The following is a 19,044-nucleotide window of genomic DNA, read 5'->3' as shown; positions in this document are numbered from 1 at the left end:
CATGGTCTTGGACATCCCTCCTAGGACAGGAAAAAGCACATGGACTTGGACATCCCCTCTTAGGAAAGGAGAAAGCATATGGATTTGTTCATCTTTTTGTAGGAAAGGAGAAAGTACATCTTACACACACACACACACACACACACACACAAGATTCATAAGTTATAATAGGAACAGGAGATAACAGAAGGGGCATGTGAGGGTCTGAATGTCTCAGACAATCTCATATGCCTTCTTGGCTCCTTCAGAGGCCATGGTTTTCTGGGCTGCCAGCTGTCTGCTCTACCTCAGTAGCCACTGCAGCCAACATGGGTCCACATGGTCCTCCCACCTGGGGTCCACCAGTTGCTTGTCCAGAAAGGCTTGGTCTTCCCTTGCCTTGCTGCAACAGAGCCCAGACTACTGTTTTATTCCCTGAGTTGCTGGTTTCTTATACAAATTCTGCCCTTGTATGGAGTGCCGCTTTGTGGGGCATGGGATATAGCTTCCCAAGCAGCTACTGAAAGGGCTAGATGATGCAATCCACAGGTAAAACCATGAAGGGTTTTACCACACCCAATAGGGGGAACTTACCACTAGAAACAGGAGACTGAGACAGTGGCAAGTTGGGCAAATACATTCCCTTTTCTTTCTCCTTTTTTTTTAGACAGAGTCTCTCACCCTCTTGCCAGGGTGGAGTGCAGTGGCACGATCTTGGTTCACTGCAACCTCCATCTCCCAGGTTCAAGTGATTCTCCTGCCTCAGCCTCCAAAGTAGCTGGGACTACAGGTATGTGCCACCACACCCAGCTAATTTTTGAACTTTTAGTAGAGACAATGTTTCACCATGTTGGCCAGGGTGGTCTTGATCTCTTGACCTCATGATCCACCCGCCTTGGCCTCCCTAAGTGGTGGGATTACAGGCGTGAGCCACCACACCCAGCCTTCTTCCTCCTGTCTGCAGACTCTTCTGGGGTTTGATTTCTCTATTATACCCTGCCCAAAGATATCCTGCTCAATGCTGCCTGACAAGTTGAGTCTCTGTGGCTTAGTGTGAACCAGACACAAGTAGAGTTAATACCTCAGCTTCTATTGCTTCCAATCCCTTTTCCCTCTTTCCTTCACACTAAGACTGCACAGCCCCAAAAGAGCATGGCATTCAATCATTGCCTGTTTCCTAGGGAACTGAAGCTATGGCAGGGAGGCAGAGGCACCCAGGATTCAGCCAGGAGAGGCAAACAGATGTGTTACAGTTTAGCATGTCTGGAAAGCAGAGCCCACCCTGATTTTGGATGCTGGGAAGGCCATTTGTTTCCCTCAATTTCTCTTCTATTTGCTGACATAAGCCTGAAAGCCTAGAAGAAAGAAGGAACACTTCTACTCCATGCTTAGCAATAAAGGCTAAAAATACCCTTCCCTTAAGGAAAGGAAGGGAACTTAGTGCTCTAGATCAAACTAAAGTATGAATGGCAGATATCAACCCTGTCTTAAAGACAGAGAACAAGGGTCACTGGGTGCTTAAAGGTGAGAGAGTTCCACTGATGGGAGATTACCTGGATGAAGACCTGGATTCCAGATTGGGTCCTGCTGATCACAGCCACTGGAGAGATCACCTAACTATGTAAAATGAGAGCATTGGATGAAGTAGTCTTTAAGGGTCTCAGAAAACAACATCAAGAAAGGAAGACGTATAAAGAGATCCTTCCTCCCACCCCATCCAATGCTACCTCCTTCTGGAAATTCTGAGGCATACACCCTTCCTTGAGACTACTAGCTTGTTTTGGACAGAACTTGTATACAATGAGGGAACATCGGTGGTAACAGGAGGGCTATGCCAAATGCCTAACCCCACCTTCATTTTTCCCAGGTGCCATCATTGGCATTGTAGGCGAAGACTTACAATCACGGACTGTGAAATAGAGTCTGACATTGAGCTGAGGTCCCAGGTAGAGAGTGAATGTGTGGATTAAGATCACGAGGCTTGATGTGGACAGAGATGGCTGTGTCTCTTACTAGTCAGGTGACAAGGCCACATCACAAACTCCTCAACCTTGGAATTGAGTTTCACATCAGTGTGGCTGGGACCTTAGTGTCTAGCTCATAGGATTGGTGTGAGGATTTAAGGAAATGACATATAGAGTAAGTGCCTGGTAAGTGGCAGCTGTATTATTATTGTTGTTTGTTATTGTTATTACTACTGGCATTGTTGTTCCTGCCATGTAATGGGAGCATCTAAAATTTTTCTGGCAAAGGATTAAGTGGGCTGTCAACCTGATGACAGTCTTAACTGAAATGAGATTTGACTTTCAAACCCTGTTTATGGGTTTAACTAAGTCTTGCTCCATTTATGTGGGAAAACAGGGAAGTGCCAATGGTCCCGTTCAGATTTAATAAGAAAACTCATAGATATTGATAATCTTCAGAAAATGGAACTCAGAAATATTATTGCCAGGGCCACACAGTATTAAGTGAGGAGATCGATCAGTTACAGAATTTTCAGAGGTTAAAGCTTACTTTCCCAGGACGACGTAGCAACAACCTCTGAGTATGGGTGTCTTTCAGTACTCCTGAGTGAGGGTAACATCTACAGTTTCAAGGCACAGGATCATACCTGTTTTTCTGTAGTTGTGGGAAAAGGGAGAACCTTTTCCTTGTTGAGATTTGCCCCCTCCTCCCTGGCCCCCACTGCCCACTGGTATTTGGAAGGGCTTACATGTCAAGGCTAAACACTAGGATTTTATCAGTTCATAACGAGAGAAAAAGCAGGCATGAGAAGCCCAAGCTTGTAACAGAATCCAATCCTCGGGGTGCTGCCTACTGACCTTAGGCAACCCAAAGGTGTTCGGTGTAGACCAAACCCCAGCAATCATCAAAACAGGAATTTTTGGCCTGTTGAGGAAACTAGAAGCTGAACTAGGCAACACATCTTCAAATGGGGCTTGCAGCAGGAACATAGAGGCCACCAGGGACAGGCTGGGGTGGATAAAGGCTACCAAGACTCAGGATATTCTGCGCACTAAGGCGTCCCAGAGACAATGTAGGGTAGTGCCTAAGAGTCAGGCTCCCCACCCAGCTGTCTGGGTTTGGATCCCAGCCATTCGTTACTAAGTGTGTGGTCTTGGGTCACTTCACGCCTCTGTGCCTCCATTTCTTCATCTGGGTGATAATCGTATCTACCTCCTAGGGCTGCTATCGAGACTTAGGAAGTTAATTCTTATCATGTCTATAACACTGTCCCAGACACCATCAGGGCTCGAGAAATTTGAGTTACCATCATCATTCTTTCTCCTGTCTTACTCTACCCCAGGGACTCAGCCTGTAAATGAGCATCCACTCCAAGGTTTTCAGATGGCTCTACTTCTGAAACCTGTGCTGTCATGCACTTACCCAGTATTAATTTCCTTCTCAAATGGGTCCTCAGCCTCCTTCTGGACCCCTCCCCTGCACAGCTCCCTGCTCGCTGTCAGATCCAGAGGTGGGACTTTGCTCCCATCCTCTCTTGCTGCTGCCTGACAAAGCTACTCACTTCCTTTGGGCCTCATCTGAAAAGCCTGAGAATTCCTCCAAGAAAAGCCACCACTTTGGAGCCAGTGACAAGATCCAAGAGCTCAACTATGAGTCTGCTGGACCTCAGACCCCTCTTTTCCTAACTCTTTGGCATTAGGTTTGGTCTTTACTAGAGGGACCAGGCTTGGGTGGTTGTGCTGTCTCTTTCTAAAGGTGGAGAAAGGAGGTACGACACTCCACTATTCAGATCCATGAGGAAGACCAGGCCAACTTTTTTAACATGCTGGTAGCCCAGGGTTGGGCACCTAAGGAACCAGAGTCATGGAGATTCTTGAAGAATCTTCTCATAGATGAGGTGGGGAAACTTGGCATTGGGCAAGGGCATCACCAGGCTCCTTCACATCACTGCAATCCCTGGGCCTTCCTTCCTTCCAGGGAGCTTCCTGCCCAGTCCTGGGCCCAGGAGAGTCAGCCAACAGAATCAGGCAACAAGGCTTACTCGAACCAAGAAAACATTTTTTATTGTCAGTAAGAAAGAGCAACTCTTCAGGATGATTGGCTAGAAAAGAAACTGGTTGGTTGTATTAAAAAATGTAAAGTACAAAACTGTTAATCTAAAATAAAATTAAAAAGAATATTTAAAAGGCTTTCCTTTAAGTTCTGGGACTTTATAAATGAAATAATAACAGTTTCTTACCCCTAAGAAACTGGGTTATGAAAGCTGTGCCTAGGATGTTGGGGAGACCACACTGGGAGAAGGCATTCTTGCTAGTTCCTTGCGTTTGGGAATCTACATTGAGGCTTCCTCATCCACCATGATCACAGCCCCAGGGGATGCTGGGCTTGTTAGCACTCAAGCTCTGGGACCTGATTGGCTCCTCTGTCTCCTCTAAGTGAGGACAACTGATGGGGAGAGTCTCTCACTCTCTGAGGCTTCGGTGTTCCACCCATGGCTCTCCTCTTCCAGAAACTCCCCTCCCTGGCTCTCCCATGCAGCCCTAGTCAGCAGCAGCTCACAGGTCCGTGGACAGCGAGTCTGGGATCTGTTTGCCTTCTTCAGCCGATTTGCTGGCCAGCTTTTGAGAGAAGAGAATAAACAAGCACAAAACCAAGATGGGATTATCAGATTAAGCACCAAAATGGAGCTTCCCAGTCCTAATCACAAGGGCCCCAACACTGACCCCTGCCCAAAGCCCAGTGAATGTGAACTGCTAGGACCTTGGCTTTGGCCAGAAAGGCAGTGGTAGACTCACTAGCCATGTGGACTTGGGCACATCACTTACCAAACTCTGTGAGCCTCCCATATAAAATCCTCAGAGTGGGAGCTCAAATGGCACCATGCTTGGGAAGTGCTTAGCACAGTGCCTGACTCCTTGTGTGCTCACGGTACACTTGAGATATTTCTAGTAGCAGAGTCCCGATTTCATATTACCTTGAGGATCAGATGTGTTATGGGAACTTCTTGATCTTGAGGAAAGGCCAACAAGTAACAATAGGAGATGGGACTTTACAGAATCAGTGCTTGGAAACTAATGTTCAATTTGTAGGATTTTGTGATATAGGTTGAATAGAAAAGTGCTGCAGCACTAAGGGGCAGTTTAGGTGAGGGCAGGCCACTTACTGCTTCTGAGGTCCCAGGGCCCTGCACATGCCTAGCTGGGGTCAATCCTGGTCAGAGGAGCTGCCTGGGGCCCCAGAGGAGAACCGCCCTCTGGGCATTGCTGCACAGTGTCCCAGAACTCAGGGCCTCCTCACTAGGCCTCCCTAGGAATGACCACATATGCACACACATGCACACACGACCCCCCATTTTCTTTTCTCTGTATTGCTGTCTTCCCTTTTTCCTCCCAATGTCTTCATTTCCTTCCACCCTCAGTGTCCTCACCATTGTCTTGAAGAACTGATTGACCTTCTTCCGTGTGAGTGTCTTCTTGTCACCATCTGAGAGTTGGAGGAAGGTCTGGCTGAGGCGGGGGGATGTGTTGGCCTCGTCCAACCCAGGGATGCCTGCCACTGAGAGTGTCAGGGCTGGAAGGAGAGTAGAGCTAGGGCGTGAGTGGGTGGGTGGAGGAGGGGCAGTGCCTTGGGGGAGGTAGACAGGGGGAGGGCTGGGAGACAGAGCCAGCATCCAGGGATTACACATTGTATGTGCCAAGCAGGAGGCAGGAAGCCTATTTCCTGCCATGCCAGGGGGCTTTGAAGCTGTCCTCTTGCAGTGAAGGTTGCCCACCCTACAGACAAGGGTTCAACCTCCTGGCTCCTGGTCAAAACCTTGCCCCAAAGCCCTGACATCCCCAGGAAACACAGAGCCTTCTGCTCCAAGGTAGGGGACAGTGTGAGCTTACTCTTCCTCCAGCTCCCAATACCAACACCCTGGATTTCTCTCCCCATTGCAGGAGACAGTGGGAAGAGAGTCTCAGACCCACGTGTCACCTGGTGGAGGGGCCAGATGGCCTAGTGGTTACAGCCCCAGTTTGGAGTCATAGAGATGTGAAAAATTAGTTACTCTCTGACTGCTGCTTTTGACATTGGCCAAATGGGAGGAAGAGCCCAGACCACCTGGGTGTCATGAGACCTGTGGAGAAGATACCAGTGAAATGGGTTGGGCCAAATGTTGCAGCCGTGTTTAGGCTATCCTGGGTGGGGTGGCAGGGCAGTGGGCAGGTGCCTTGTTCCAGGGAAGAGGGCCTGGGTCTGAACTCAGCCTCTGCCATTTGCTGGCTGGTGATAGGCAAGAGACTGATGTTCTCGGTGCCCCAGTTTCCTCATCCATACAATGGGGTGGATGACATGCACCTGGGTACGTGCAGTGGTGTAAATGAAATAATGAAGGAGTAGCGGTTGGTGCAGGGCCTGGCACCCCAAACATTCAGGAACCAGCTAGCGTCTTCACCATGATCGGCCTGCTGAGTTCCACAGGGCAGCACTGGCCCTGTCTTCTTCCCTTCTGACCTGGCCCTTACCACACAGAGCCAGGCACATAGCAGCAAATGCCAAGGACTTCTGCTTGCCAGATGGAGTGCTCTCAGGCATGCCATGTCCCCTGTCATGTCCCCTGTTAGGGCCTCAGATTCTCTTCTGTGAGTTAGGACCATTAGCTGTGCTCTAACCTCCTCACTGGACAGTGCGTGACGAGGATGGCAGATAGGGAGCATCTATGCACCCAACACTCTGCAGCTATAAGATGTGGTGGCCATTTTTGTAAAGCCAGAAAGAGTCTTCCGGGTCCATAAAGAAGCCACAGGTCTTAGGGACATACCAAGGGCAAACTTCTGGCCCCTGGGGAGGCCTGGCTAACTGAGAACAAGGGGCCACCTAGTGTGACAAATGGATACCCAGTGAATTCTGAGGGCCCAAGAGACAGCAGGCCTCTCCCCTGTCCCTGCTGGAGCTTGCTGAGATGGTGTCACTACTAGGAAGTGGTGGGTGTGGGGAGAGATTAGAGGGTGGGGGGCTGTGAGTACAGCCTCTAACTCCAGGATGACTGGCCCACTTTGTTGTGTAGACACAGTTCCCATCCATCCTCCACCCACAAGGCTGGTGGTCTGCACTATCTCTAGTCCTTCATGCTGGTGGCAGCAGGGGGCATACCTGGGATGGTAGGCATGGACTGGCTGGCAAAGCTCATTTGAGAGAGGACAGACGCCTTGAGGGGGATGGCTGCATGCTCCGAGAGGTTGGTGTCACTCATGAACTCATGCTTCCTGGAAAGCTGTAGGAATACACCACACACACACACACACAAATACACACACACACACACACACACACACACATACATACACACAAAAGAGAGAGAGGCTTAGCATGAGGCAGATCTGGGCCCTGAAAGATCAGGGATGAGGGCATGGCATGGTTTCTATGAAGCTGGCTCCTAGTTCATTTATTCTGTTTTATACCATTCCATGCCAGTCTGCCATGTATGGTTTCACAGGTTGCACACTATACAACTACGGGGTGGAGGGGGTGGCATTCATTTAGACTATCACGTGAATGGTGTCCCCTAGAATAGAGAAACACAGAAGACATTTCCATTCTTATCCATCCAGGCAAGAGTAGCCTGTGAGGCCCACTCAGAAGTTTCTAGAGGGCCCTTTCTTCACCAAGGTATTTTGGTTGGCCCCTTGCTCTTTGATCTGGCACCCCTCCCTTGCCAGGGCAGTTAATCTGTCTCCCCCTCCCAGGCTCCCAGAAAGCTTTCAACAAACCTCTTTTCCAGGGGGAAAGTAAGAGGGCTGTCTGACACCAAGTCTCATTTTGAAATAGTTATTAGTTTATAAGACCAAAACTCTCAAAGCCAGGACAGTGAGATTTCATCTCTGCATCCCCACCCAGACTCCTGGCTCACAGGAGGGGCTTGCAGGGGTCTGAGATGTCAGTGGTTAGAACAGGCCTGGGGCTGGGGGCTATAGAAACACCTAGCCCAATACCAAGTGGGTTGCTCTCCCCTTTGGTAGGAGAACAGGTGGCTTCTCCCCCGCCTGGAAAAGCCCTGTGTGATGGTGGAAAGGATACACACAGGCTCTGAAGTGCAAAGGTCAGGGTTCAACTCCCAGCTCTGTCATGTCCCAGCCACCCCAGCTGCCTGAGCAGTAAACACTTCACCTCTCAGTTCCTCAGGTGCCGCCTCTGCAATACCCATAGCACCGCAGAAGTGGGCCTCAGAGATCCCATATCTGGAAGCCCTGGGTTTTGTGCCCATCATGCAGTGGAGATTTGCTAACAGCACTGGAGAGGCAACCTGCCTCAGCTGCTCACCCGCTTCAGGTCCGACTCGGCAGCTGCTTTCTCGTCCGCAAACACTACACTGCTTCTCTTCGTCCTCTTCTTGGACCTCCGCAGCTTGACCTCAGGCAGGGTGCTCCCCGGGGAGATCGGCTCCTCTTGCTCCACTCTCGGAGTCTTGGGTGGTGCTAATTCCAGGTCAAAGCTGAAAGGCCAGAGGGGCAGCAATAGAAACTGCAGTTAGAGCTTCAGTGGAACTGCCTTGCAAGGCCCCAGGAAGCTGAAGGGAGTAGATCAGCAAATCTGACAGAGGATTTGGGGAGCAAATTGCTCAATCCACAAACACTTAAATGTAATGAGTAAAGTTCACTTTATTTTATTCATGGTAAAATGAAATGGAAAGAAGTGAGCCATAGCAAAGAAACTGGTGGTGAGGAGAGAAGACTGGTTGAAGCATGAATGCGGGTTCAAATCCAGGCCTGGCCAGTTCTTAGCTGAATGAATAACTTTGGGTAAATCACTCAACCTCTCCCAACCATCATTTCCTTTTCAGTAGATGGGGGTCTTCGCAGAGACCTTGCAGAGTGGCCATGAGATGAGGTCGGAGGAACCCCTGGCACATTCTTGGCATATGGTAAGTGCTGGGTAGCTCATAGTGTCTATGATTAGAACAGATGAGTTGGGCAGGGTGAATGGTGGCCCCTAGAATTGTGAAACACAGAAGACATTTCCATCCTTTTCCCTCTGGGCAAGAGTAGCCTCTGAGGCCCGCTGGGAAGTTTCTGGAGGGTCCAGCAATGATGGCCAGAGGGCTCCAGGAAGGTGGAAGGGGGCACAGGAGGGAAGACCCCCGACAGAGGGGTGGGTAGGCGGTGCAGGGGGAGGAGCTCTGCAACAGGGACATCCCGTTGTGATTGGGAGGAGCTTCCTTGAAAGGGAACAGATCCTGGTAAGAGGTGACAATATTCCAGAAGGATGCAGGCTTGGTGAGGAGCTCTGGCTGGCTGACAGAGATCACTGGACTAGAAGCCTGGGGGCTGCAGGTGAGTCCTGCTGGGCCTCAGGAAAGCTGCCTTGCCTCTCTGAGCCTCTGATAATCCCCTACAAATGATACTAACCATGAGCCTCCTAGGGTAGTTGTGAGGCTCCAGATGGGAAAAGGCTTTTAAACTGAAAGGAGGAAGGGGGAAGGTAGAAGGGATGTTGCTGGTGAAGAGAGAGAAGGAGAAGAGATTGAGCCAGGGAGGCAGGGGTGTGGGGGACTCCCTGGGGTGCAGGGACTGACCTCTCTGAGGTGGCCTTGCTGGGGGTGCTGCAGTCAGAATTCATGGAAGTCAGAGAGATGATGGACATCTGTCTGTATGAGCGCAGCATAGACCTGGGGCGGCCCACTCTCCTGTCGTCAAAGTCAGGCTGTGGTGGGAGAACAGGGTGGTTAGCAGCTGTAGCCTGGGGAAGGTGGTCCCAACCTTCCTGTCACCTTCTCCCTCCACCTGGGCAGGGCAGAGTTGTGGGGCTGAGTGGAGCATCAACGCAAAAGTTCCTGGCTGGCTGAGGCTAGGGGTTCTTGTAGAATAAAGAATGTGGCTGACCTTTACTCCTGGTTCCTGGAAGGCAATATCTAAATCTTTGGCATTTCCTATGTGATAGGAGTATCTTTGTTATTATTCATGGTGGCCCCCTTGACCATACTTGATTTTATGCTAATAAGATGGCTCCCGATGGCCAGAAAGACCAGCTCTATGATTATAGGGCTGGGACTTTGAGCCATGTAATACCAGCTCAACCTCCAGGGAGTGGACAGGCCCAGAGACTGATTTCCATCACATGGCCAATGGTTCAATCTATCATGACTGCATAATGAAACTCCAATAAAAACTCTGGACATTAGGCGCCAGTGAACTTCTCTGGCTGGTAATCATACATCAGTGTTCCAGAAGGGGGATGCATCTGGAATACATGAAAACTTCATGTTTGGGACCCTCCTGGACCTCACTCTGTGTCTCTTTATCTGGCTGGTCTTGATTTGTATCATAAACTGAAGTTGTAATATCATGCTTTCCTGAGTTCTGTGAATTATTCTAGTGAATTGTGAAACCTGACAGGGTAGTGGGAATCCCCCAATTTGTAACCAGTTAGGCAGAAGTGTGGGTGGCCTGGGTCCCTGAAGCTTATGGTTGGTGTTTGAAGTGGGAAGCGTCTAAGACTGTGCTTCTAACCTGTGAAATGTGATTTAACTCCAGGGAGTCAGCATCAGAATTGCATTGCAGGGACTTCATGTAGGGAGTATTGAAAGTGACAACCTGTCTCACGGAAAAACATCTTTGAATCAGAGACCTGAGTGTGCCTCTAGGCTCTTCCAGTAACTCACTGTTCTTCTCCAGGTCTCAGTTTTACCATCTGTAAAATGGGAAGGCTGGACCAGATGGTTTTAAAGGAATTGCATGGCCTTGACATTTTATAACACCAGTTAATAAGAAAAAGGATGAAGAAGCACCCTGTAAGCACCAGGCTCATGGGCTCTTTAGGCCAAGGAGCTCAGTGGCCAAAACTACTGGCCTTGAACTAACACAGCCAGATGCAAATTCTGCCACACACTCATTTGCCACATAGCCTCTGGCAAGTTACCTGACCTTCTGAACCTCAGAAGAAATACAAGCGGTTAAAAATCATTCCTGCCGCTCAGGCTTGTGGTGAGGATTAAATGACCTAGTAGATGTCAAGTGCTTGAATCAGGCCAGGCATATAGTAGATACTGCATCAATGTAGCTTTCATTATTATTACACAGTCCCTTGAGAAGTTGGTATCTGCACAATCCAGTTGTAACTGGAGTTTGTCTGGGGGTTATTTTTGCTGGACCAAGTTTCTAGCAGGGTTCCCCTGGATGGGATCCAGCAATGCTGGCCATCACCATCTTCTTTGGAAGCAGCTTCCTTTGCTGGGTCCCTTCCAACTTCAGCCTCCAGCATCCTTCCCTGCCCCACCCTGCCCAATCCCACCCCTCCAAGCCATAGGAACCACCCATACCATCTCTCGGACACCGTACTCCTTCTCCACCTTCATTTTCAGGTTCTTGAAACATTCCTCCATCCGGTCATGGAAGGGTCGCAGGTTATCCGACACCCTTTTCTCATGGATCTTAATCCCAGCTCCCAAGAAGGGGATCTGGAGAGAAAGTGGTAAAGAATGAGCCAGAGGCTGGCTGGTGGGCCTCAGCCTGGCACCCAGCCCATCAAGGCAGCTGCAGTCAAGTCTGCCTGCAAAGAATTCGTCAAGGGCTTCGGGGTCCTCAGAAACCTGCACACAGGGTCCCCAGCCATGGGAAATGGAGAAAGTTGCAAACAAGTGGTTTGCTCTGGAAAGGGGAGAAAGATCCTCAGCTTCCCTTGCCTCATAGGAGGGTTGGACTCTCCCATTCCCCATGAGAGGCCACATGCTTGGGAAAATGGCCCCCTTAAAGAATCTACCTGGGGGCAAAGTGTGGGGATCAGAGCAGGGGAATCTCTGTTGCGTTGATTTAAAACCTTGTGTAAGATGTTCTTGGCAATACTAAAGTGAAACGATGAATGTCAGAAGCTGGGAGATAGAGGAAAGCAAGAGCTGAGAGAAAACAGAGGAGGGGGCATAGCCTCATCTTACCACATGAAGCCAATTGCACTTTATACAGGTGCTGAAGAATGATATAAATGTGCTAATATCATAAAGTGAACCCACCAGTAGGGAGCTTTGAAAAGTGATGTAAAAGCCTTAGGAAGATGAGGGAAGAGGAGAGGATTGATGTGAGGGAGTTGGAGTCTTATTTGTCCCAATAGGAGGTCAGTGGACACTGTCTAAGTGGCAGCTATGTTAAGGGAGAGTAGCAGAGCCATGGTGGGCACTGTTAGAAAGAGAAGCTGAGAACTTTAGTTGTGTGGTCTCAGGGAAACATTACCAGGGGAGCAAAGGGGTAGACTATGAATTATTTGGGGAAAAATTGCTTTCATGATGGTGACATAAAGATATTTCTGCTTACTTCTATTGGAGGTCCCCCAGAAATGACAAGGTGAAGGAGAAACTGAAATCTTTAGTGAAACTTGAAGACATTCATAAACCTGCCCCACAATGTGTGCAGGTGCCAGGAGGTGGGAGGACATAACTGACCTTCCAGAGCAGAGGAGGGAGGTGGTGATAAGAAGAAGCCAATCTGCCTCCATGAAGCCAGGAGGGCCTCAGGAGGCACCAGGCACTACAGAGAAGGTGGGTGAGCTGAGGGGCCAAACACAGAGGAATGTGTTGAAGTTCTTCATCAGGAGCAGTTAGATTTTCTGACTGCCTCACCCTGCAGCCAAGTGTTCTATTTTCCCATTTTCTCAAGAAGGAGGAGCTTATCATCTAGAACAATTAGAACAAGGAGCTCTGGGCTTAGGGGCATCGGGCACAACAGAAGGCAGAATGAAGAGCCAGACTGCAAATAAGAAGTTGAAGAGAAAGTCTGCATTTGGATCATGAGACCTCCACTTCCCAATTCCCAAATGGCCACCAGTGTAGCAGCTGGGACTATCTTTCTATAGAACAGCTTGAAGGGTCTGACTCTGGAGAATGTGAACTGTCCCATGTAGAGAGAGGCATCTGTGGGTCATTCTATTAGCACACAGCAATGCTACCCAGTTGCCAAGGCCCTCTCTTGTGTACACAGATTTTCTTTAGCCTCACTCTTAACTAAGAAGAGAATGCCAAGCATCACCAGACATTGGAGGAAAGTCTCCAATATGAAAGACAGAGACCAGACTGACAGGGAAGAAACAAATAAGGAAGAAAATAAGGAAAGAATAAAGGAAGAAAAAACAGAATGAATTTGGAAGAAATAGAATAAAAAGAGCCTACGAAAACATGTTTTTCTAAACAATTTAACTAATATATAGGAACAGAAAAGATCCTCCATTCATGAAAAAGACAAAGATTTTATATAAAAAAGAATGCGAATGGAAAAACTACATATAAAAAGTAGTGAGATAAAGTTGTAAATGGAGATACATTTATGGCTTTAGTTTTACATATTAGAAAAGACAGAAAATAAATTAGCTAAGCATCCATCTCAAGATATTAGTAAAAGAACAGTGAACTAAATTCAAAGGGAGAAAATGAATGAAAATAATAAAGGTAAGAGTAGACATGAATAAAAATAGAAAACAAATTTACAACAGAGAGGATCAACAGAGCCAAAATTTGTTTCTTTGAAAAGATACAACATTAATAAACTCCTAAGAAGACTAATCAAGAAAATACAAGGTACTAATAACCAATATTTGGATTGAAAAACATATCTACAAGAAGTACAAACGTTATAAAAGATCGTAAGATGAGTGTATTACGAAAAGTTAACAAACAAAATAACATTTAAAAACAATACCATTTACAATAGAATTTAAAATATCAAATACCTAAGGGCAGATCTAATAAGATATATGAAAGAAAAAATATGTGAAAACCACAAAGTTTTGCTGAGAAAAATTAAAGAATTATATAAATGGAGAGATATTCCATGTTCATGGATGAGAAGACAGCCATTCTCTCCAATTTAATCTAATATTTAATGTACACTTAATCCAAATCTCAATGTGTTTTAGAGAAGTATGTAAACATTGGCAAGGTTATTTTAAAATTTATAGAGAGATACAAAGGACTTAGAAGAGGCAAGACACACTTGATGAAAAGCAACAATTGGGGTACACTTACTATTAGATTTCAAGACTCAAGACGGTGTGGTACTGGTATAAGCATGGACATAGACCAATGGATCAGAATAGAAAGTTCAGAATAGACAAATACATATATGGTCAATTTTGGGGGTCAAAAGTGGGGGAAAATAGTCTTTTCAATACATGGTGATGAAGAAATTGGAAATCTGTGTAAGAAAATAATCTGCCTCTTACTTTACATCAGTCAAAATGGATCATACACCTAAATGTATAAGATAAAACAATAAAAACTCATAATGAAACAGAGAAGAATATCTTCATGATCTTGGGGTAGTTGCGGTTTCTTAAAGTGGACACAAAAGCACTAATCATTAAAAAATATGATAAATTAAACCTGACCAAAATTACAACTGCTGTTCATCAAAATACCTCATTAAGAAAGCAAACAGACAAGCCAGACTAAGAGAAGATATTTGCAATACATATATTTGACAGAAGACGCGTATCTAGAATATATGTAAACTCCTATAAATCAATAATAAAAGGACAACTCAATAACATAAGTAAAAGATCTGAAAAAGTATTTCACTAAAGGGTAATCCAATTAGCAGTAAGCATATGAAAAGGTGCTGAACATCATTGCTCATGAAGGAAATGCAAATTAAAACTAAACTGAGATATCATTACACATCCACCAGAAGGACTAGAATTAAAAAAGACTCCCAGTATCAAGTGTCAGGGAGAATGTGGATCAACTGACTTAGAAGTTGTGTGGGAGTGAAAATTGATTTAGCCACTTTGAAAAACTGCTTCTTGTGTCCAGTAAGGTTAAATGCGCATGGCCCAGCAATTCCACTACTACATGTATACTGAAGGAATTAAGTGCTTAGGTCCACCAAAAGGCATAAACATGAATGTTCATAGCAACTTTATTCATAATATACAAACACCCGAAAAAACCCAAATGTCCAACAGAATAGATAAATAAATTGACATATTTTTGGTAATTTAGATACACATACAATAGACGACACTTAGAAACAAAGAAAGTCAAACCTCTAGTATGTGCAACAACCCAGAAGAATCTCAAAGGCATTATGTTGAGCAAAAGAAGCTACAGATACAGTAGTACATACTGTACTGTATAATACAATTTATAAGAGGTTCAGGAGCAGGTAAAATAACCTAACCTATAGTGATAGAAGATTGGCAGTACCTACTAAAGCTGAATATCCTTATATGCTATGACAAAACAAGTCAATGCATAGGTATATACCCAACAAAAATTTTGCATATGTGTACCAAAAAGACACACACAAGGAAGTTCAGAATAGCATTACTTGTAATAGCCCCAAGCTGAAATAAACCCAACTCTCTATTAGTAGAAAAATAAAGAAATACATTTTGGTATAGTTACATGAGCCAGCTGTATGGACCACTACATAGCAATGAAAATGAATGTGAATCATAACTATGTACAACAAAATGAATGACTTTCACGAACATAACATTGGGCAAAATAAGTTAGATATGAAAGACTGTATATTATGTGATTCTGTTTACATGTAGGTCAAAATTAAGCAAATCTAAACTACAGTCTTTAAGAATGAGTGTTTGGGTGGTAAAGTATTTTTTTTAAAGCAAGGAAATGATTACTATAAAAGCAGAACAGTGCTCACTCTTAGGGAAGGAGGCTTAAGAATAGGGTTAGGGGAGCTAGCAGAATTCTATTTCATCTGGGTGTTGGTCAAATGGATGTATGTTTTTGATAAATAAGTGGGTTATATATTTTTATGTGCACTTTTCTGTACATAATATTTCACAACAAAAGCTTTAAAAGAGCACACTATAGACATCTTTTTATTCCAAAAAATAGAAAGTCTTCACAAAGAAAAGAAATTAACAAGCTATTGATCCTGAAATCTGCAAAACATTGAACACCAAATGTACTTTGAAGGCTTCAGCATTTGCTAGAGGTACAAATACAGTCACTCCCCTTGAAAATCTAGAGGTACAAATACATTCACTCCCCTTGAAATCTAACCTTCTTGTGTTTTAAGTAAGTTCAAAGTGTATTTGGGTTTGTAAAACCAAGATCCAATTTAGAATTAAGCTCCAAGTGAGCAGGGAGCAGGCCCAATTTTGTCCATCATTATTTCTGTTGCCTAGGACTATGCCTAGGACACAATAGAGGCTCGATAAATGTAAGTTGCAAGAACAAATGGAATGACACAGGTAGAGAAGAGCTAATCTGCTGCGTGTGATAATGTTAAAAGACTGCCTTTGCTATGAGCAGGGCTGCATCTTTTGCATGCAGGTGCCCATAGTTAGGGTGCCTGGGTTCTGGGTGGGAGGGATATGGCTCAGGTCAACCTTGTTTGGGGGTTAGGTGGGCCTCTGTATAGGTGGTCCCAGGATCAGCGGGTGGTGCTAAGGAGAAGGCAGCCACTAGGGGGCGGTGTCTGAAGGCGCCTAGCTAATGGCTGTCAGAAGCTGTCACATTGAACAGAGTACATGCGTTCAAAGTCTTCTGGCTTTGTTGGTAATGTCCCTCTAGTAAGCTCCAAGACAGTAGTAGAATTTTCTTAGAAGGTACAGCTTGGTATTTGCTGTGCTGTGAAGCTGAAGTTCATTTGGGTACAGCAAACACAGCATGGAGAAGCTGTTTCCAGATGAGAAGAGGTCCCCAGTGGAGAGGACCAGGGCAATGGTATGGATTCAGTGTGACATCCATCAGCTAAGCAAATCTGTGTGACATGTTAGCCTTTCCTGAGGCCTCCCAGCAATATCTGAGGATGGGAACGAATCAAAGCCTGGCCTTCCTGCTTCCCAAGTTGGGGGTGCTAAGGGAGAACATCATTATTTGAATAATAAAGGGCATGATGACCACAGAAGGCTGGGGACCTTGGGGATATTTGGGCTTCACAGGTGGCACAAAGTAAAAAGAAAGAGAAAATTCCAGACAGACACACAACATGCATTCGGGAAAAGCGCGTCTGTGCAGTGCTTGGTGTTTCATTTTTAAAGCCCCGCTTTGCATAAATTGGCAGAGGCAGAGAAGGACCTGAATTAGGAATTCTTATTTTAAGAAAAGAGGCTGCACCCAATGCTTCTCGTTCCCTGATTTCCCTAGAGTAACAAAAACTCCCAACCACAAAAGCTTGCTTTTTTTTGCACAGTGACTGGCAAGAAGAAAGCGAGGGAGGGCAGGCAGCTGCAAGCTCCTCCACCTGCCCCTGCACCCACTGCTCACCTCCTGCCAGCTCCTGCCCTCTGGAGCCCACCCCTGTGTTCTGCTGGGTGGTTTGCTGAGAGCCCAGAGTGGGCACATGTCTGAGGAGGGGGCTGCTGTGGGCCTGGAGGGGAAGCCTAGCCTTGGGTAAGTCTCTATGAGAGGGATCTAGCCGACTGTTGCTTCTGCAGGGAGAGGGAGAACAAGAGAGAATAGGAAGAGAAGCCAAGAGAGGAGTAAGATGTGCAGGGGTGGGGGGCAAAAGACAGAGAGGCAAGGAATAGAAGTGCAGGCTTCTAAGAGAGAGAGGGAAAGATAGAGACAGGTGCACGGAGAGAAAGAGAGAAAGGAGGAAAGACAGAGTCCACAGGAAGAAGAGGGATGCAAACAGAGAATGGAAGGAGAGGCAGGTAAGTGGCCAGCCCGAGACAGCAGGGTGGTGTCTTCTAAGCTCATGGGCTGAGCAGCAGCTTGTGCAGCATGTAGACCCTTTGACACAACCAAGCACACAAAGGCCTCGCTTATTTTCAAAATCTGATACCCATCTGAGCATTATTGCAACAAACTGGGTCAGCTTTAAAAGGAGGAGAAGTGGGAGTAGGGGCTCAAGTCTTCTATTATCAGATTGACCTGTGCTGGGTGTCGGGGGAAGGTGCTGGTTTGGAGTGTGGGGGCCTGGTGTTCATTTTCATCCCGCTGTGAAAAGCCATCCCCTGAATTCAACATCAAATAAGATCATCTTAGCACCATCCAGCATAGCATTGCTGCCTCGCACCATGCAACACCCAAGAGTGCAGTGCCCCAAATCTCTGTTCCAGGATGAACCTGCTCAGGTGTGATACGGAGTTGGAAGAGGGGTTGAAAAGCAAGGGACAGGAGGGCATGTGAATTTAGGCTGCCTCAGCCAGAGCCTAGCTTGGGGCAAGTGAACCACGGTTGGGGGAGAGGAAGGAGGGCAGGATGCTCCCCCCGCCAGCTCTGCTTTACCTGCAATGCAATCAGGTCCTTGAGGTGGGTCAGCTTGTCCTGGTCCTCAGGGTGGTCCCTGATGTACTCCTCAGTGAAGAAGGCCTGGGGAGGACAGACAGGAGGTCAGGGTTTCCTGTTCATCTGGCATTTCACAGTCAATCTCTTTGCCACTGGGAGAAGATTCAATTTGAGAGGGGCAAGGATGAGGTCACAGGCATGTGGATGGAACATGAGTGAGAGGTCTGGAGAGACCGACAATGTTTTATCTGCTTTGAGGTTCGGATCAGTACCCAGTGGGAATGGGCTGCAAACTCTGGGGAAGTCATTCTCAAAGTCAGGTTCCTGAGCCAGTAGCAGCAGCAGTACTTTGGAACTTGTTAGAGATGCAAATTCTCTAGTCCCAGCCCAGACAGCCTGGATCAGAAACTCTGGGGATGGGGTGAGGACCTGTGTGTCAGGAAGCACTGTAAGAGATTCTGATGCTCTTTTCAAGTTTGAGAACATTGCTCTGTGGAAAATAATTCAGTAAGGAATCTCATTGGGTGGGTGTTCCAGCTCACCTCATGGCCTCCCACTTTGCAAGTGACCCTGGCAGTCCCTTTCTGGGGCTCATGTCCTTAGTGTGTGCACATGTATAAACAGACATATCCTATCACTGCTCAAGGTTGCACAAAGGGTTACCAATGATGACTGCATGGGTATCGGAGGGTAGCTGGAAGGATTGATTAGGTGACTGGAATTATTGTCCCTGAATTACACTACAGTGTGGTATTCTTAGTTTTACATCAATTGATAACATAGGAAAGATAATAGGCAATTCGTCAACAGATTTGTTAGAATGAGGAGTTCATTTTTCCTTCAGTGTCTGCTAGATGAAAACCAAGTAAGAACTTTCTATTCTATTTCAATGCCAAGAAAAGCTATGTCTCCTTATTGAGAAATGGGTATTTTCC

General features: G+C 46.5%; 1 protein-coding gene across 3 annotated transcripts in view; it reads right to left on the bottom strand.

The window, feature by feature from the left end:
• Positions 1 to 3,985: 3,985 nt before the first annotated feature.
• Positions 3,986 to 19,044, bottom strand: part of DOCK2 (dedicator of cytokinesis 2) — a 323,398-nt gene continuing 308,339 nt past the window's right edge. For 2 of the 3 annotated variants that reach the window (XM_033180268.1, XM_033180269.1), the window contains exons 22-29: positions 18,110 to 18,193; positions 11,240 to 11,377; positions 9,497 to 9,624; positions 8,245 to 8,416; positions 7,078 to 7,198; positions 5,993 to 6,061; positions 5,372 to 5,514; positions 3,986 to 4,562 (exon numbers count right to left, since the gene is read on the bottom strand). In XM_033180268.1, the coding sequence (XP_033036159.1) occupies positions 4,500 to 4,562; positions 5,372 to 5,514; positions 5,993 to 6,061; positions 7,078 to 7,198; positions 8,245 to 8,416; positions 9,497 to 9,624; positions 11,240 to 11,377; positions 18,110 to 18,193 (918 nt within the window). In that variant the 3' untranslated portion in view covers positions 3,986 to 4,499. The remainder of the gene's footprint in view (positions 4,563 to 5,371; positions 5,515 to 5,992; positions 6,062 to 7,077; positions 7,199 to 8,244; positions 8,417 to 9,496; positions 9,625 to 11,239; positions 11,378 to 18,109; positions 18,194 to 19,044) is intronic. The other variant, XM_033180267.1, reaches the window with a different exon arrangement.

The sequence above is a fragment of the Trachypithecus francoisi genome, unplaced genomic scaffold (genome assembly GCF_009764315.1).
Source record: "Trachypithecus francoisi isolate TF-2019V2 unplaced genomic scaffold, Tfra_2.0 Lachesis_group2, whole genome shotgun sequence".
NCBI lineage: Eukaryota > Metazoa > Chordata > Mammalia > Primates > Cercopithecidae > Trachypithecus > Trachypithecus francoisi.
The sequence above is the reverse complement of the archived record's forward strand: the minus strand, read 5'-3'. Positions and strand labels throughout refer to the sequence as shown.